General features: G+C 41.9%; 1 protein-coding gene across 2 annotated transcripts in view; it reads right to left on the bottom strand.

Annotated features, from left to right (window-relative positions):
* Nucleotides 1-15,212: 15,212 nt before the first annotated feature.
* The window catches only part of GRIK4 (glutamate ionotropic receptor kainate type subunit 4), a 519,693-nt gene continuing 516,462 nt past the window's right edge, over nt 15,213-18,443 (bottom strand). For both annotated transcript variants that reach the window (XM_049856800.1, XM_049856801.1), the window contains 2 exons: nt 17,940-18,058; nt 15,213-15,647 (listed from right to left, as the gene is read on the bottom strand). In XM_049856800.1, coding sequence (XP_049712757.1) covers nt 15,291-15,647; nt 17,940-18,058 — 476 coding nt within the window. In that variant the 3' untranslated portion in view covers nt 15,213-15,290. The remainder of the gene's footprint in view (nt 15,648-17,939; nt 18,059-18,443) is intronic.

Here is an 18,443-nt window from a genome sequence, read left to right as displayed (position 1 = left end):
CCATTTCAAATTTGCCCCTGCAACAGCATTCCCCTCCTGGAATAAGGCAGCCTCTGATAAGGAATTTGAATGGCTTCGCAGCCCAGTCCCTTACTGATGGACACTCTGCAGACTGGAAGCATCTCTCCCTCTGGCACGATGGCTCCTCACTGACAGTCTCCGTGGAAAACTGAAGATCAAACAAGTTTAATCTCTGACCCACACACTAGTCAGCTAGCGGGGTGCTGTCCTTAGGGCAAGGGGGACCTGAAATAATTCATGTTGTTCTCATCACGGTGTTCTTTCTCCACGGGAGGCTGTTGGCTGCTTGGGGCTACCAATCAGATATCCCTTTCTAGTTCTATATGGAAACTAAAATACCATTTAAGTCTTATGCCAACATTTCTCAAATCATGTGGGTATTACCAAGCATGAAATTACCATCTAAAAACTTAATTTTAAAGAGTTGGTTCTTTGGGAAAAACGAGAAAGAACATTTCATCCTGTTTACTCCAAGATTTTCTCTTTTCCCCCCAGTAGTTTGGTTATTGTGTCTTTCTTAATCTTTGGAGATTAGGCTTCAATTTTTCACCTAGACTCCAATTTCCTCATAAATCGCTTCGTTTTGCTTAATTTACATGTTTTGGCCAACTTCATGGTTTAATAATGAGAAATAAAATCGGAGCCTTAATGACTACTAAGGAGGGAATTTTCATTTCATCCAGAATTAAAAGAGCTGTTGAAGGGGTGGGCCTCCTGTCAGACAAGCGGCCACAACCTCAGCTGTAGCATGCCAAATGTGGCTTGATATTATACCTTTCTTCACACCCAGGGTAATTCTCCAATATGATTACTTGAAAATCCTTCAAATCCAGCCCTGTTTACATCCAACTGATTGCTGTGTTCCCATTGATTAACTGTGAGCTATTAATTGAATGCAGGCCATCTAAGAAGACCCCCGGTCCCTTGTGTGTACCTCACATGCGGCCCAGCGGAACCAAGGGAAGTTACCCAGTTCTAATATGCTTAAGTACAAGTTGTATAATGGGGGCCCTGAGATCACAATTATCAGATAACTAGGCAGTAGAGAGTATCGTCTCAACACTTCCACCTGAGCAGACTTGAACTTAAAAGAAAGAATTATAAAAAGTTTTAAAACACTTTTCTAGCCTGTTTTGTTGTTAGGTGCCATCAAGTCAGTTCCGACTCATAGTGACCCTATGTAAAACAGGTTAGGGTTATGATTAGGGTTAGGGTTAGATATGGAGTTAGGGTTAGGGATAGGGTTAGGGTTGGGGTTAGTTGGAGAATAGGGTTAGATCTAAGGTTAGAGTTGTTGTTAGGTGCTATCGAGTCAGTTCCAACTCATACCCACCTTGTGTACATTAGAACCAAACACTGCCTGGTGTTGCGCCATCCTCACATTCATTGATATGTTTGAGTCCATTGTTGCAGCCACTGTGTCAGTCTATCTGGTTGATGGTCTTCCTCTTTTTTACTAATCCCCTACTTTTCCAAGCATCACGTCCTTCTCCAGGGACTGGTCTCTTCTGAAAACATGTCCAAAATACATGAGATGAAGTTCGCCATCCTCACTTCTAAGGAGCATTCTGGCTGTACTTCTTCCAAAACAGATCTGTTCCTTCTTCTGGCAGTCCATGGTATATTCAATATTCTTTGCCAACACCATGATTCAAAGGTATCAATTCTTCTTATATCTTCTTTATCCATTGTCCAGCTTTCGCATACATATGAGATGATTAAAAATACCACAGCTGGGTCAGGTGAACCTTAGTCCTCAAGATGACATCTTTGCTTTTTAAAACTTTAAAGAGTTCTCTTGTAGCAGAGTTGCCCAATGCAATGTCGTTGTTGTTAGGTGCCGTCACGTCGATTTTGACTCATAGAGATCCTATGAACAACAGAACAAAACACTGCCCAGTCCTGCGCCAGCCTCACAATCCTTGCTATGCTCGAGCCCATTGTTGCAGCCACTGTGTCAATCCATCCCCTTGAGGGTCTTCTCTCTTTTGCTGACCCTTTACTTTGCCAAGCATGATGTCCTTCTCAAGGGACTGGTCCCTCTTGATAACATGTCCAAAATATGTGAGATGAAGACTTTCTATCCTCCTTTCTAAGGAGCATTCCTGCTGTACTTCTTCTAAGACAGATTTGTTCATTCTTCTGGCAGTCCATGGTATATTCTACATTCTTTGCCAACACCATAATCAAAGGCATCAATTCTTCTTCGGTCTTCCTTATTCACTGCCCAGTTTTCACATGCATATGAGGCAATTGAAAATACCATGGCTTGGGTCAGGTGCACTTTAGCCCTCAAAGTGACATCTTTGCTTTTTAACACTTTAAAGAGGTCTTTAGCACCAGATTTTCCCAATGCAATACGTCCTTTGATTTCTTGACTGCTGCTTCTATGGGCATTGATTGTGGACCCAAGTAAGATGAAATCCTTGACAACTTCAATCGCTTTTCCGTTTATCATGATGTTGCTTATTGGTCCAGTTGTGATGATTTGTGTTTTCTTTTTGTTGAAGTGTAATACATACTGAAGGCTATAGTCTTTGTTCTTCATTGAGTCCTCTTCACTTCCAGCAAACAAGGTTGTGTCATCTGCGTATCACAGGTTGTTAATGAGTCTTCCTCCACCCTGATGCCCCGTTCTTCTTCATATAGTCCAGCTTCTCAGATTATTGTTCAGCATGCAGACTGAGTAAGGATAGTGAAAGAATACAACCCAGATGCACAACTTTCCTGACTTTGAACCACACAGTATATCCCTGTTCTGTTTGAACAACTGCCTCTTGGTCTATGTACGGGTTCCTCATAAACACAATTAAGTGTTCTGGAATTCTTATTCTTTGCAATATTATCCATAATTTGTTATGATCCACACAGTCGAATGCCTTTGCATAGTCAATAGAACACAGATAAACATCCTTCTGGTATTCTCTGCTTTCAGCCAAGATCCATCTGACATCAGCAATGATATCCCTAGGTCCACCTCCTCTTCTGAATCTGCTTTGAACTTCTGGAAGTTCCCTGTCGATGTACTGCTGCAACTGCTTTTGAATGATCTCAGCAAAATTTTATTTGTGTGTGACATTAATCATGTTGTTCAATAATTCCCACAGTCTGTTCAATCACCTTTCTTTGGAATGGCCACAAATATGGATCTCTTCCAATTGATTGGCCAGGAAGCTGTCTTCCAAATTTCTTGACATGGACAAATGAGCACCTCCAGGGCTGCATCTGTTTTTTGAAACATCTCATCTGTCAATTCCTAGAGCCTTGATTTTCATCATTCCCTTCAATACAGATTGGATTTCTTCCTTCAATAGCATCGGTTCTTGATCGTATACTACCTCCTGAAATGGTTGAATATCCACCAATTCTTTTGGTACAATGACTCTGTGTATTCCTTCCATCTTATTTTGATGCTTCCTATGTCATTCGGTTTTTTGCCCATAGAATCCTTCAGTATTGCAAATCTAGGATTGAATTCTTCTTGAATTCTTTCAGCTTGAGAAATGCCAGGCATATTCTTCCCTCTTGTTTTTCTAACTCCAGGCCATTGCACATTTCATTATAATACATTCTTTGTCTTCATGAGCCACACTTTGAAATCTTCTGTTCAGCTCTTTTACTTTACCATTTGTTTTTTTCACTTTAGCTATTCTACATTAAAGAGCAAGTTTCAGAGTCTCTTCTGACATCTATTTTGGTCTTTTAAAATTTTTTGTATTTTTAATGACCTTTAGCTTTCTTAATGTATGATGTTCTTGATGTCATCCCACAACTTGTCTGGTCATCAGTCATTAGTATTCAGTGTGTTAAATCTATTCTTAAGATGGTCTCTAAATTCAGATGGGATATACTAGAGGTCATACTTTGACTCTTCAGCTTCAACTTGAACTTGGATATGAGCAATTGATGGTCTGTTCCGTAGCTGGCCCCTAGCCTTGTTCTGACTGACGATACTAAGCTTATCCATCGTCTCTTTCCACGGATGTAGTTGATATGATTCCTGTGTATTCCATCTGACAAGGTCAATGTGTATAGTTGCCGTTCATGTTGTTGAAAAAAGGTATTTCCAATGAATAAGTTGTTGGTGTTGCAAAATTCTATCACGCAATCTCCCACATCGTTTCTATCATCAAGGCCATATTTTCCAGCTACTGATCCTTCTTTGTTTCCAACTTTCCCATTCCAATCACCAGTAATTATCAGTGCATATTGATTGCATGTTTGATCAATGTCAGATTGCAGAAGTTGATAAAAATCTTCAATTTCTTCATCTTTGGCCTTAGTGGTTGGTGCATAAATTTGAATATTAGTTATATTAACTGATGTTCCTTGTCAGTGTATGGATACTATCCTATCACCAACAGTGTTGAATTTCAGTACAGATCTTGAAATGTTCTTTTTGACAATGAATGTGACACCTTTCCTTTTAAATTTGTCATTCTTGGCATAGAAGACCATATGATTATTGAATTGGAAATTGCCAATACCAGTCCGTTTCAGCTCATGAATACCTAAGATACCAATCTTCAAACATTCCATTTCCTTTTTGACAACTTCCAATTTTCCTTAATTCATACTTCGTATATTCCACATTCCAATTATTAATGGGTGTTTGGAGCTGTTTCTTCTTATCTTGAGTCATTCCACATCAGCAAATGAAAGTCCCAGAAGCTTTACTCCATCATTAAGGTCCGCTAGTAAGTTTACCACTGGAGAAAGGTATCCACAGAATGTCTATGTAGCCTAGAATTTCCTCCTTGTCCCAGAGCTGAGAGAAAACATTAGCTGGGTAGCTCTCTGTGATGGCAGAGGTGCTTTAGTTTCTTCTACTTGTTTAGAGTATAGTGGATCCTCTGAGAACTAGGTTACATAATGGAACAGGTTGGATTAGACCAACCCATTCTACCAGGGGTTATTGAACCGTTAGGAAAACCTAATCTCAGATTCTTTCACCCTAGTTACTGTACTTTGGCTATGTCCCAGGCCACTTTTCTTCACCTTGTTATCACTTCTTAAGGAGCACTCCACAGTTAGTCATTTGGCATTTAATTATATATTGTCTTGGGTTAGAATGCTGTGTGCGTTAAGACTTACCTATCAAAACAGATTGTAAATGCCTCGTTTATAAGGCAAGAACTTTGTTTTGTATATTTTAGTTCATTCACTTATTGATTGATAAATACATCCATTCATTATTTACCCAGCACCTACTACACTTAGAGCACTGTGCAAGGCTTATTTCTAGATGCTCCAGGGGCGCCAGAAAAGGGAAGTACCTAATTTTTGCCTTCCAGTAGCTTACAGTCTTGTTGGATAAGCTTGACGTGTACGGAAAAAAAGTTAGATAATAATGTAGTGGCACATAATAAGATCATAATTATTAAAAAATATATAAAAAATGACTATGAGACAAAATTTTATTAATGTGTGTCTGTAGACCCAGACATTTGGGATGGTTTTTATTTCTTCTACTTTTTGTATTTTCCAAATTTTCTAAAATGTACCTGTACTACTTTATTAATTATATAAAAAAAGAAACTTTAAAATATGAATTAAGTAGCAATAAATACAGTAACAGAAATGTCACAAAATCAAGTTAAAGTTTAGGGCCAAATGAGTGATCAAGAAAATGAGTTACTTAAGTTGTAAGTACCTTGTTTTTAATATCTAGGACAGAAACAGGTACATAGTAGATGTTGAAGGAATATATTTTTGACTATATAATAATAAATATTTGAATATAAATTTTATTAGTTGATTATATAACTCCTTGTTACATGTATTTTTAGAAAGGTCTTTCATTGTGAAATCTCTTCCATTACTTTATCAGTTTTATATCTCTTGTACAAGATAATAATATTTTGTGATATATATTATATTCTTTTGCAGTATAATTATGTACACTTGTCTCTTCTTTTAAATGGTCCTTTGAGGACCCACCCCATGCCTGATAAATATCTCAAAGTTGGAATGAAAAAGACTTTATTGAAAATAGCAAAGGCTTTGGAGCCAGGCAACTGTGTCCAAATCCTGGTTCCATCACTGACTTCTAAATTGGTCCTGACGAAGTAAAATGGTTTTCTTTCCTGTAAAATGAGAAAAATAGTATCTACCCACTGTGAATATAAAAAGAGAATATATAAAACACAGAGCACATTATCTGGCAGTTACTAAGTATTCAATAAAGATAGTTGCTATTATTATTATTATAGAGCCCTGGTGGCCCAGTAGTTAAGTGCTATGGCTGCTAACCAAAAGGTTGGCAGTTCGAATCTACCAGCCACTCCTTGGAAACCCTATGGGGCAGTTCTGGTCTGTCTTACAGGGTTGCTATGAGTCAGAATTGACTCAATGGTGTTGGTTCTCCTTTATTATTATTACTATTATAATCATAAACATAATAGGTCATCTAAACTAACTTCTCATGAAATATAAGAATTCCCTCTATGGTATTTTCATCACATTAGCATGCATACTTACAGTGATAGGGAGCTACCTGTATTTTGTTTAAAAATTCTTCCATACTTACAGTTCTTCCTTTTATTTATCCGTTTTCTGGGTCTCAACAACATGCAATATTTGTTCTAGAGGATAAAATTTTTTTTTTTTTTTTAAAAAGGATAGGGAATAAAAAGTCTACTGTCTTTTCCATATCTTATCCATCTTCATATCTCTTGGCTGCACTCACAAACCCCCTTCCCTCCCCATCAGTGCAAACATAGCATTTAACAAAGTCTTATTTATTTGAATTGAAAGGTTGGGTTAGTTACCTTTTTAGTCACAATGGTTTGAGTGTGGTCCTAATGGCAGGAGAAGGAACTAAAAGTGGAATAACTGACTACTGGAGTGTCCTTATAATTTTAGGAGGCAAACTCCTAGATCTATGAAAGCCTTATACATAATTTTCCTCATTTAGATGGTTATCTTTGATCACTGAACAGGATTTTCTTTCTCTGGAAGAAAAAACATAGAGCAGCTGGATTCTTACACATAAACTAAATGACTATTGTGGTTTGTTGATGTATGCTATATTAAAACCATAAACCCTCATTGCTATTAATAATAAGAAACATTGTCAGATAACCTAATAAAAAAAACTCTTACTACAGTATCATTCCATCTCTTAAGTAACAGATGTAGCGTCTCTGATGACTTCTCCGCATTTATGGGAGCCAGTTGTTTCAAAAACAAATGCAAAATATCAGGGGTGAGCAAAGTTATGGAATCAAAGTGATTTGCCTACTTCAACAACAACAAAAAATCCTAACTAATAAAAACTAAGCATACGTGCAACCCTGTCTGCATTCTATCCTTTCCGAAGCAAACGCCCCAGATGGGATCAGGTTGTGTATGCAATGGGAAATATCCTGTCAGTGTAGACAGAGACAACTAGATTTGAGTCACAGCTTTATCCTTGACTAGCTGTGGAACTTTGGGCATGTTATTTAACTTGCAGAAGGCTTCGCTTTTCTCTTCTGAAAACAATAGCATTTAATTCATAGAGCCATCATGAGGATGAAATAAAAGAATGTTTATAGTCTGTTTGGCATCTAGCAGGTACTGGAGAAACACTGGTTCCTTTCTGCTGCTCCCCTCCTTTTTCTGTGATCTAAATACTAACACTTAGGGAAATCGATGGCACTAGTTTAGGGAAATAGCAGCATTTTCCTACACTTGTCAGAACTGGCCAGGCTGCCCAGTACGATAATCACTCTAAATGCGAGAGCTATAATTTGTTGCCCTTCAAACCACTATGATGTTTTCACATTTTAAAAGCAAAGCACCAAGGGAAATTTTTTCTGTTTATTTTTTTTTTATGAGGAAAATGCAGTTGATTTTGATTATTTTGGTAAAGAAGATCATATTTGTTTTCAGCAAGTACCACCTTGATGGACTTATATTGAAACGGATAGCCCGGGAACCAAGTTTTGGTAATTTTGTTTTGGACCAGAAAAATCATTTTTTGAGGATAACAAGAAGAGAAGGGAGGAGGCTGATTGAGTTTTCCAAAGCTGGCTTGGGAATTGGGAGGCTGAATTCTTCTAACCTGAATAAGAAGTTTGTAGGCAACTAGAAGAGAATTGTTCCTCGTACCCACCAATTGGAACCAACTCTCCCAGCCTACAAATGTAATGAGCTTGCTCTTCTTACTAGGTTCATTCCCAGTAAAATAAATGAAATTACATTTTACCAGGTATAGGGTGGCTATTAGTCAGAATCAATTTGCTGGCAATGGGTATGGGCATAAATTATTAAGTTGTTCTTTGCTTGGCTGCTTTAAATCAAGACAGCGCTAGCATATTCCTACTATTCGGTTTCACACCTGCAGCATTTTTATGTACATTTGCTCTCAGTTGAATTTGCCTCATTCACTCATGCATTCATTCATGGGTACCAATATGTTCGAGAAATTCTACGCTTTGTGAAAGAATAAAAGACGAACAGGCATTTTCTTTGCACTTTAAGGGCCTCACTCTGGTAGGTGAGGGTGTTTTAGACAAGATGTGTCAAAAACATAATTCAGTGTAGAAAGTGATAAGGGCTGTGAAGAAAGGTTGAGGGAGCTGAGAGAGGGAGACATTATTCCTTCCTTCCTTGGGAGCAGGGATCATGGAAGACTTCACAGGGAGATGGTATTTAAGCTGGATCTTAAATGTGGGCAGGCTTTGGCAATGTAGAGATAAATGGGATGGGCAGTTCAGGGGGTGGGAACTGCCAAAGCAAAGGCACAGAAGTAGAAAACTATGGGGGTAAATAGGATTAAAAAAGAGTCCTAAGTAGTATGGCTTGACCACAGTGTGGGGTGATGGAAGGTAGGTGAGAAAGTCTCATGAGAAGATTGAAAAATCATCAGGGTCCAGGTCAGGGAGGACCTTGAATTTTCTGGAAATAATGACAGCCTGAGCAAACCTGCTGTTTTATTTGAAACAAAAGATATGCTAGCTGAATAAAAATGTTGTTTCTGAATTTTGTGCTTTATCTGCCAGTCTACTCACTCACATTTTAACAATTTCATTGTCTGATCTTTTTGAAGACTGTTTTTTCCTAAAATGGCCATGGCGATTGATAAGCATGGAGTACAAATGCAAGTCCGCCTGCAGCGCTCCTGTTTCTACTGGCCGTGTTCAATAGCATTATTGGCGGAACATTTTTGCTGGTCCCTTATTAATGGCAGAGGAACTTTATTTTGCAGATGATAGAGGAGGGACAGGTTTTAAGGAGTCAGCTGAGGCATCTTCTCACTCAATCAGAAATGGGGAAAAACACCTTTCCCTCCTGTATCTACATATACATGTGGCTTAGAAATAAATTACATCGAAGACCACTCAGTGAGAACTAAGCCACTGAAAGCCAGAAGACTAAGCCCAGCAATGTCATCTGGAAGCATGGAGAAAGGCTGAAGTAATAACGGAAAGTGTCTCTCTCTTGAAAGGGACATAAGAAGCACTGACAGGAGTCTATAGGTCTGTGCTGAACTGCACATACACACACACACATACATACACACACACGCACATACCAGTTTATCTTATTTAAAAAGCAAAAAACAGAAAGGAGCAAAGAGAAATAACTTTAAATCTCTTTATAGCACTGTCTTTCACCTGATCCTCTTTTAAGCTGTTTTTTCAAGTCCTTTCACCGCGTTTGAGCTTCGTGGGCACACTCAGTCCTTGGTAGAGCTGCCCTATGTTGTTCACCTGCCTCCAAGTGCTGTCCTTTGATGCTCACATTTGGCCAAGTTTTCGTGATTTAAAATGCTTTCTCCGTGCACACTTGGTGCCGTAGGATTACAGATGATGTAGAAATGGAAGCTACATTACTCTATTTTTCATGGAAAAGCTACTAAGAATCTAATCAGAGCAATCCAGGTAGAATAACTTTCCAGGCAGACTCCTCCTGCCGTGGATAGCTAGATAGTTTAATGGACTGAAAAGGAAAATAGATCAAAATGTTTCTGTACATCAGAAATTTGGGGATTTGATTCTGTATTAATTTTTCACATTGGTTCCACATCTTTGGTTCTGTACTTATGCTCCTTCCCTCCAAATTTTAAAAAGTTTAATCCTTTTTTTTTTTTTTTTTGAAGAGCCCATAATCCACTCCAGACAGTCTCACTGCTCATTTCATTTAGTCTTCCTAGATTGTGTAGGACTAGGCTGTCTGTCTCTGCAACTAATACCACTTAAAGAAGCCAGGAATGAGATAGTGGTGAGAATCTCTGAGCAGTGCTGGCAGCGAACAGGAAGAAGCATAATGCGAGAGCCAGAATCCCTCAAAAGGGAATACTGTGGGTGAAAACGGAACAACTGCAGCAACGATTTATCTTGTGTCAGAGGAGGGCGGCATTCATCAACAGGAATTAACCATACTTCACTCCAACAGAGATGAAGCAAATCTTGTTTTTCCAGACATTAAAATAAAACTTAACAACCCAAAATACACGGTCCTGCCTCCTCCACTAAGCCCTCCCTTGCTATCTTTAAGTACCTAGAATCTTCAGCTCTTCTGAATTCCTATGTGGTTTATATGCCACACCATACATTCTGGCATTTTGTTGTTTTGTGCTTTCCTTTCACTGTGCCTTATAGGTGGTTTTGTCTCCGCAGGCAGGTACGCATCTTTTCTTCTACTTCCTCATTACTTCCCACAGCAATAATGTGGTGCTGGGTGCTTGAGAAATACTCTCAAGGTCACTCACCAATCGATCAAAAAGTAGTCAAGATGAGAGACCCTTTGATTAAAAGAGAACATTAGATTGGGCACAAGGAATACCGAAGATCGGGCAGGATTCTTTAGCCAATTTTTTAGAAGGAGGATAATTTATTCTGCACTTACATATTTGACCTCCATCCTTGGTAATATAGCCTCTACATAGTTGGGCCAGTAAATAGGATAAATTCCCCAGACACTACATAAGTCACAATGCATAGATTCCCTGATGTGCCTCAATAAAGCCAATCAAGTAAAATATTTATATTTTTAATGAATATATGGCCATATTATATGCTCAGTTTCTCAATGCACTTTCTTGGTGCCTAAACTTTTCTGTTATTTCTGATCAGAGAGGATATTTATCCCATTTTATTGGCTTCACGGACTTCTTTCTGGATCTCAGCACTAGCTCTACTATTTGTTTAATGGTAATGTTAGGTTTTTTTTTTTTTCCTGCATATTAGTCAGATTTGGACATTAGTATGAAATTAATAAAATGTAAATAATAATGTTCTATCAGTAGTAACAGTGCTTCCCTCATCCGATTGCCCTTAAATTACAACAGGTTTATTGACCCGTTCACTTCTAAAATCTGGAGGTTTCTTTTCTCTGGGAGCCACACCCAGTTACAATTTTCCCCCCATGGGAAGAGTTTTCTGAATGCATGTCATCACCAATCTCTGAGGCACACCATTTGATTATCAGTCCCTGAAGGCACTGCCTGTTTGGGTGGTGGGAAGCACGTTGGGGCGGGGGGGGGGGCGGGGGGCGGGGGTTGGGGGAGACCTCCTTTCCACAGAAAAGCACAGGGGTTACTCAGAGCTCAGAGTAACTAAAGGTTTAATTTCTCTCTTTGAGAAGGCCCTGAAGGAAGCACTACCTTTAAGTAAAATCTTTATGAAAGGATTCCTTCTCTGAATTTTCCAAACAGGCCCCTTTGTCATTTACCCCAAGAGAGCTTGACAACTAGTCAGGGAATCAAATCTCCCTTATCGTTTCCAGACTATTTTACCTTGCTGCACACACCCCATTGGCTGGAGGGCCACAAATGGCTCTCTCAAGCTTTGCACAAGCCACCAATCTTTCATGTCTGAAATGCCCCAGCCCTCTCTGGCCTCGTATATTTGACTCCTCCACCATGGGGAAGTCCCCCTTGGATTCCAGAAGAAAATTAAACTCTTTCGAATCCAAAACTATTAAATAAACTTTCACAGAGTGGCCTCAGGTGGGTTGGTTATCATGATATTTCAGTCTCACCTAACCAATACGAGGGCCAGCTGGCAAGTTCCCAGGAGGAATATTCTCATGTGAGCGTTGCATTAGAGGAAGCCAAAAGACTTTCGGCCATCTACACGCTCAGCTTACACCCCACCTGGATTCTGAGGTAGAGATCTTGTGACAGTTGGGGCCCTGCGAGGCAATTAAAAGAAATAAAGCAAAGTATTATATTTGAATTGATGTAATCTTCAAGCTCCCAGTGGAATCTGGGGTGATATCTGACTAGAGTTACCCTAGGTATCAATAGGTGACTATTCTCTGAAAGTACATTTAGGAAGGCCAGACCCTAGGAACCCTGAACTTCATTAACATGTGTATCCGTTTCGGGGGGACTGGCTCAGACTCCCAGGGCTAAAAATTGAAAAGAGCCACCTAGACTTTTCTGGGATCTGAACAAAGAACTGGAGGGCATTGGGGGAGTGGAGAGGAGGTGTGGACAGAGCAGGAGAGAGGAGGGCAGGTGGAGGGGAAGACACAAACTGGGTTTGTATTTTTATTTGGTTTTAGAGTACCTGGACACACCAAACCATACTTTCCAAACCAAAGCAGCTTTCACCCATCACTAACATTTCGGGGTTTGTTTCCGTTTTATTGTAAATATTCCAGACAAAGAAAAACAGACAAGAAAAAACTGCTTTAGTATACAGAGTCAGATAGAAAATACAGAATGGAAAAGAAAGCCAACAACCAACAGACCAAAAGTGGAGACAAACTGAGGAAGAAAACTAGCTGGTTGCAAATTCTCACCAGCCGGAGTGAGGTGCAGCGATGGGCTCTGCAGCTAACAGAAACTGCCTAGTGCCCAGTCTTCATTCCAAACGGTGAAAGAAACAGACTGTAAAATGATTCTTGGGGACATTTATTTCACTAATCCATTAAAAAAAGTTTGCTATTGGTCAAGATCTCCTGCTCATAAAAACGAGTTTTAAAAAAACAACCCTTCCCACCCCAAATGTGATCTGGCAGTACAGACCACATTGTCAGAAGCAAGGGATGGAGTGTGGGGTGGAGAGCAGATGGCACCATTGGGGTCTTCGGTCAGTGGGCCTCTGGGTGTCCTTCCCACTAAATCCATGTTTCTCCACTAGGATGGAGACAAGGTGGTTTAAAAAACACTCGTGTCCTGTACCACTTGCTGTCATTTGATGGTTAAAGAGAAAAAAGATAAAGGACTCAAATCCATGAGAGGTCAATTTAGGACACAACTGGCATCTTTAACAGGAATCATCAGGGTACCACTTGACCCCAGGATGGCAGCTCCAACTAATCGCCCTGACATAGGATGCTGACCTACCCAATGGCAAACACATGGAATTAAGCTTGTCGTCTTCCAAAGATGTCTTTATTTTAGTACATTCAAAACAGAAGCAATTCGAGGACAATTCAATTCAAGGTGGTGGTGGAGGTGGCGGAGGTGGAGGTGGTGGTAGCGGCTGTTTATTTTTCTCTCCTTTTAGGTTTTCTAAGTTTACAATCAGAAGTTGCATAGAATTTGTTTTCCATCAGAAAATGGAAACTCTGCATGAAACTCCCAGGTGGTGAAGCCAAGCAAAGGTCAAGCAGCTGCAGGGAAGCCGCACCCCTTCCATCAGACGAGTGCTCACGACCTCCCAAACTCCTGGCAAAGTCGAGCATTAACTAGCAGTCATACCATAACCTGGAAAACATCAGTAACTTCTATTTTGTGAATGGAAAAGAAGTTAAATGCTTTATCTAAAGTCTCACAGGAGGAGCTATTGCCCAAACTGAGGTTAAAACTTAAGAGTTACTAGTTCCCAAGCCTGTGTATTGGCTACGAGACTCTTACTTCTCTCCCAGGAACCTGGCAAATTCTTGACTACTTATGGTCTTTCCATTTAATAAACACACTCACACACACTCACACACATAAACACATGCAAACACATACACTTGCACCCGGGTCTCAAGTCTGTTGTTGTGAGGTGCCATCAAGTCGGTTGCCACTCACAGTGACCCTATGTACAACAGAATGAAACACTGCCCGGTCCTGCACCATCCTCACAATCATTGTTATGCTTAAACCCACTGTTGCAGCCACTGTGTCAGTCCATCTCATTGAAGGTCTTCCTCTTTTTTGCCCTCTACTTTACCAAGCGTGATGTACTTCTGCAGGGACTGATCCTTCCTGACAACATATCTCAAGTCCAGTAGCAAGAAACCTACCAATCTATGATACCTGGGGACCTGGCTTCACAGACAGCCACTGAGTTTGGTTAAAAAGAGATGCAGTTGACAAGGTATGCAGCATACTAAGAGGTGGCCTGTCTTCCTCCTCCATGAACAGCACTTGCCAACCGAAGCCCAGGCCACGGTATGGAGCACTGTATCCACTTGGCCCGGCTCCTTGTACTTGGTGCATTCTGCTCCCCTGGGACCCTGTCCATCTTCAGAGACCACATTCACAGAAGCCCAAATCAAACCCAGTAATAGTGAGAGTCAGAGAAAGAGAAAGAAAAGACACCAACCCCTGAAATCCCAGGCATTCAAGGCCTCTTTGAGTAGACTATGGATTTTTTGGGGGGGGGGCATTTTAAAAATTGCTTTAATGGACTTTTATTTGAGACTTTCCAACTTATTGTTCCCAAGATTCCTACACTCCCTGACCCCAGTCACCACACAGAAAGGAGAATTCAGCACCCGAAATCGGATGCATCGACTCCACATCCTAAAATTCAGGAAGAGGAACAGGAATTATTTAGACTTCCATTCCCTAACCCCAGCCTCCCCCTCCAAAAAACAAAACAACAGGAACAAGAAGACAACAAAAGGAGGAAGGAGAGAAAAGGGAAAAGAAAAAAACATACAAAACCAGAAAACAAAACTTCCCTGTTGAGTTTAATTTTTTTTCCTGTGAGAACTAGACCCAGGGTACAATGGCCCTGTCCTAGGGGGACAGTCCACTGGTGATTCCACCCACTATTGGACAGGTCTGGCCGGGCAGGAGCCCCACTCCAGACGCTATGTTATTTTGGTGGCAGGGAAAGGCCCGGTGGGAGAAGTGGGGCTCCTCGTGCCTGGGAGGGAGAGCGTCCCCATCGCCACTTGCTCGCAAGGTCTCCGGGTGGACCCCGCTCCCTGACTAGGGCGCTGTCTCTGGGGGGGGCCAGGCTCTTTGATCGTTTTCCAAAGTTACTGTATCCAAAATCCGGAGAGAAGCTTCCACGCTGTACAAAGGCCGGCCCTGGGCAGACAGCGGGCGCCGGCCCGGGCCCTGCCGCCTCCCCACCTGGCCGCGCAGGCTCCCGCCGCCGCCCGGGCTACTCGGGCTCGCTGCTGTTGGTGGTCTTCTCCCACTCCAGGCTCTCCTCGCTGCGGGAGGGCGACGGCCGCGCCCGCAGGCCCTGGAACCGGCGGCACTCGGGGCAGACCCGGATGTGTGTGCAGCCGCGGGCCACCAGGGCGGCCTCCTGGGCCAGTCTCTGGGCGAGGGGGTCGGGCTCTCCGGCCCCGCACAGCTTGCCGTTGCTGAGCGTGGCCGTGCCCCGGGGCCGGCGCTCCTCGGGGATGGGGGGTCGGGGCTGCGGCACCCCAGCGCGCCGCCGCCGGGGATGGACACTGTCCTGACACAGGACGATGCTCCGCAGCTCGCTCACCATCTCCTGGCAGACGGACACCTGGAGGAAACAGGGAGGTCACAGCCAGGCCTCTCAGAACAGCCCCCGCGGGTTCCCTGCGGGTCTGCTGCGGGCTGGGGGGGGGGGGGGGTGTCACAGAATCACACAGTCCGAGGAACGGATGGAACCCTGAAGACCTTTCAATCCATCGCCTCACTCCCACCACCCATTTATGTCCAAACATGCTCTATAGCCGCCCAGCCAGCTGGTTGCCCAGGTTTGAACACCTTCAAAGTCAGCGACCTCAGGATCTTGCACAATTCTAGCTGCTAAATCCTTCTTCCTTCTGTTGAGCCAACAGTTCCTCTGCCTGAAATTTCCATCCCTTGATCCCAGTACAATTTGGACCTTGAAGCCCACTAAACAAATAACCCTTCAATGCATGTCAGTCTTTCAAGTACAGGTTTCTGTTGCTCTGAAGTTCGCTTTAGGCCACTTCGCTTTCATGAAGGACCTGCATTAGTACCTGTTTTCCCTAACTGACAGAAATCCAAAGAGGATTTTTGCTTTTACGAAAAAAGGTGAAAAGCGGAAATTGCGATCAGCGTTTGTTTTGCAGTGAGCAGTTAGAGAGGGAGCAGAGCGGGCACCCTGTGTGGGGCAGTGACAGTGGCTCCTTCCCCGGGAGCTACACTCAGCATCTCAACACCAAGCCGCCGTAGCTTCGCTGGTGTTATTTTAGGTTTTATGTGTTATTTGGTATGATTTTGGGGTCTGGCAATGTTCATTTTCTCACATAAATTAATGGCTAATTGTTTCTTTGCTTTACACCATTTTGGCTTAGGAAAGGTTTCATAGGAACACTCTACTTGTGGATAATGGGGGAAACCTGTGCTTGGAAAAGCTGCCAAGTCCACAGGAGCATTCTTTTCTCAAGTTAAATGTTCTCCTTTCTTTTAGTCTGCTGGCTACAGCTGGAGGCGATGCACTATAATGGTAACTAAGAAGAAAGACAACAGCAAGTACTGTTACTACAGGCCCAGCATCTCCTCATAGGAAACCCTTGGGTCCAACTGTGGTGCAGAATTCTGAATATTTTGGATTTTAGGAAAGTAATACAAGTAGCCCTGGTGGTGCAGTGGTTAAAGTGCTCTGCCGTGAACCAAAGGGCTGGTGGTTTGAATCCTCCAGCCGCACCACGGGAGAAGTGGCAGTCTGCTTCCATGAAGAATAAAAAGAATACAGCCTTGGAAATCCTATGGGGGCAGTTCTGCTGTGTCCTGTAGGGTCGCTATGAATGAGGATTGACTCAACGGGTAATGCAATGCATATGCAGTATTTATGTATCACACCCAGTGGGGTCTGGGCCAGACGTGATATTGAAACACATTAATATTTCTGTAGCAAAATGTATATATATTCTCACTAAATGAGAAAAATAAATACCATAAATAGGGAGAGGGCAGGCAGAAAAAAAATACAGGGAGAAAGAGGATAATCCCGGAGTAGCTGGGTGTGACAATACCTGTGATTGTGCGGGAGAGCAGAGAAGAGGACAAGGAATGGCAGCAGTGTTGTATGGAGGTCCTACGTGGGGCAGAACTGCATACATTCAGAGGGGCACCATCTGCACAGTTAGGAGATTCCTCACCAGTGGCCATCAGGGAAGGAGGTTTTAGGAAATTCCAGAGTTGGGAGAAGGAGATAGAGTCTAATGCACTTTACAAATCTAATAATGCCATTGAGTCGTGCCCCTTCTCTGGGGTGAGGATGGAAGGAGAGTAGGATAAAGTCTTCCTCCTTCTCAGACTCTCCAATCTATCTGAAGTTTACATTAACCCAGTCTCTGTGCCATAGGTTGGGAAGTTAAACTTATTCAAAATGTCTGAGAAGACATAATTCTTGGGCTAAAGTGAGTTGGGGTATCTCTAAGTGTGTCTTGACACATAAGGCAACAAACATACTCAGAATCAAAGGACTGCGATCATCTTTTCCATTAGTCACCTGGTACGTGTACCTGTTTTTCTGTGCTGTACTAAAAAAGAAATTATAGTTGTATATAGGATTTTGCTATTCATAACCATTTTCCCATATTATATTTATTTATGATGGGCCATTTCAAAGAAGACTCTGAAGCCCAGAGAGGTTAAGAGCCCTTTTCTGTGGCTGCATAATTAAATGCATGAAATCAGTGATGAAGAAATCACGCAGACTCCTGCCCTCGGCTCGGGAATTCTTTTCCACTGCACTGTTTGTTCTACTGGTATTCTATCCTGTTTGAAATGACTTCTGTTGGAAAGGGTAAACTTTGCCCCATCTGTCAACACTATCAGTACTCCTTTGGAAGTTTACCTCAGTTGCTTCTGAGTGTCGGAGAGTCCATAAGAACTCCAACATTGCCATAAAAATGGCCACGATTAAGCCACAAATAAGAACCACAAAGATTCCACCAATATTCTCCATTCCCAGGCCTGTAAGAAAGTGATAACAACAACAACAAAAAAACAGTGTAAAATGACTGGAAAACATAATCCTTCTACCAAAAATGGTGAAAGTCATTTAAACGACCAGAATTTGAGTCTTGCAGGCACTTTAGATGCACGTTCCTTGAAGAGACTGAATTCACCTGAACACTTGCCCTTCTAACCTGGGGCTGTTTGAGCAGGTTTTTTTTTTGACTATGGAGCATTTGAGTTTGGGGCATTTTTTTTTGAGGTGGGGGAGGCAACATGGCTGGAGTAAAAGTAGCGGGGAGACCTAGTTGCAAATGGACAAGACTAATGAGATGCAAAAGGGTGTCTAGGGGTGGGAAGGTAAGCCTCCTCTTAAGAAAAGGGCTCAGGACAAATTTGATTT

This window comes from Elephas maximus, chromosome 17 (assembly GCF_024166365.1).
Source record: "Elephas maximus indicus isolate mEleMax1 chromosome 17, mEleMax1 primary haplotype, whole genome shotgun sequence".
NCBI lineage: Eukaryota > Metazoa > Chordata > Mammalia > Proboscidea > Elephantidae > Elephas > Elephas maximus.
The sequence above is the reverse complement of the archived record's forward strand: the minus strand, read 5'-3'. Positions and strand labels throughout refer to the sequence as shown.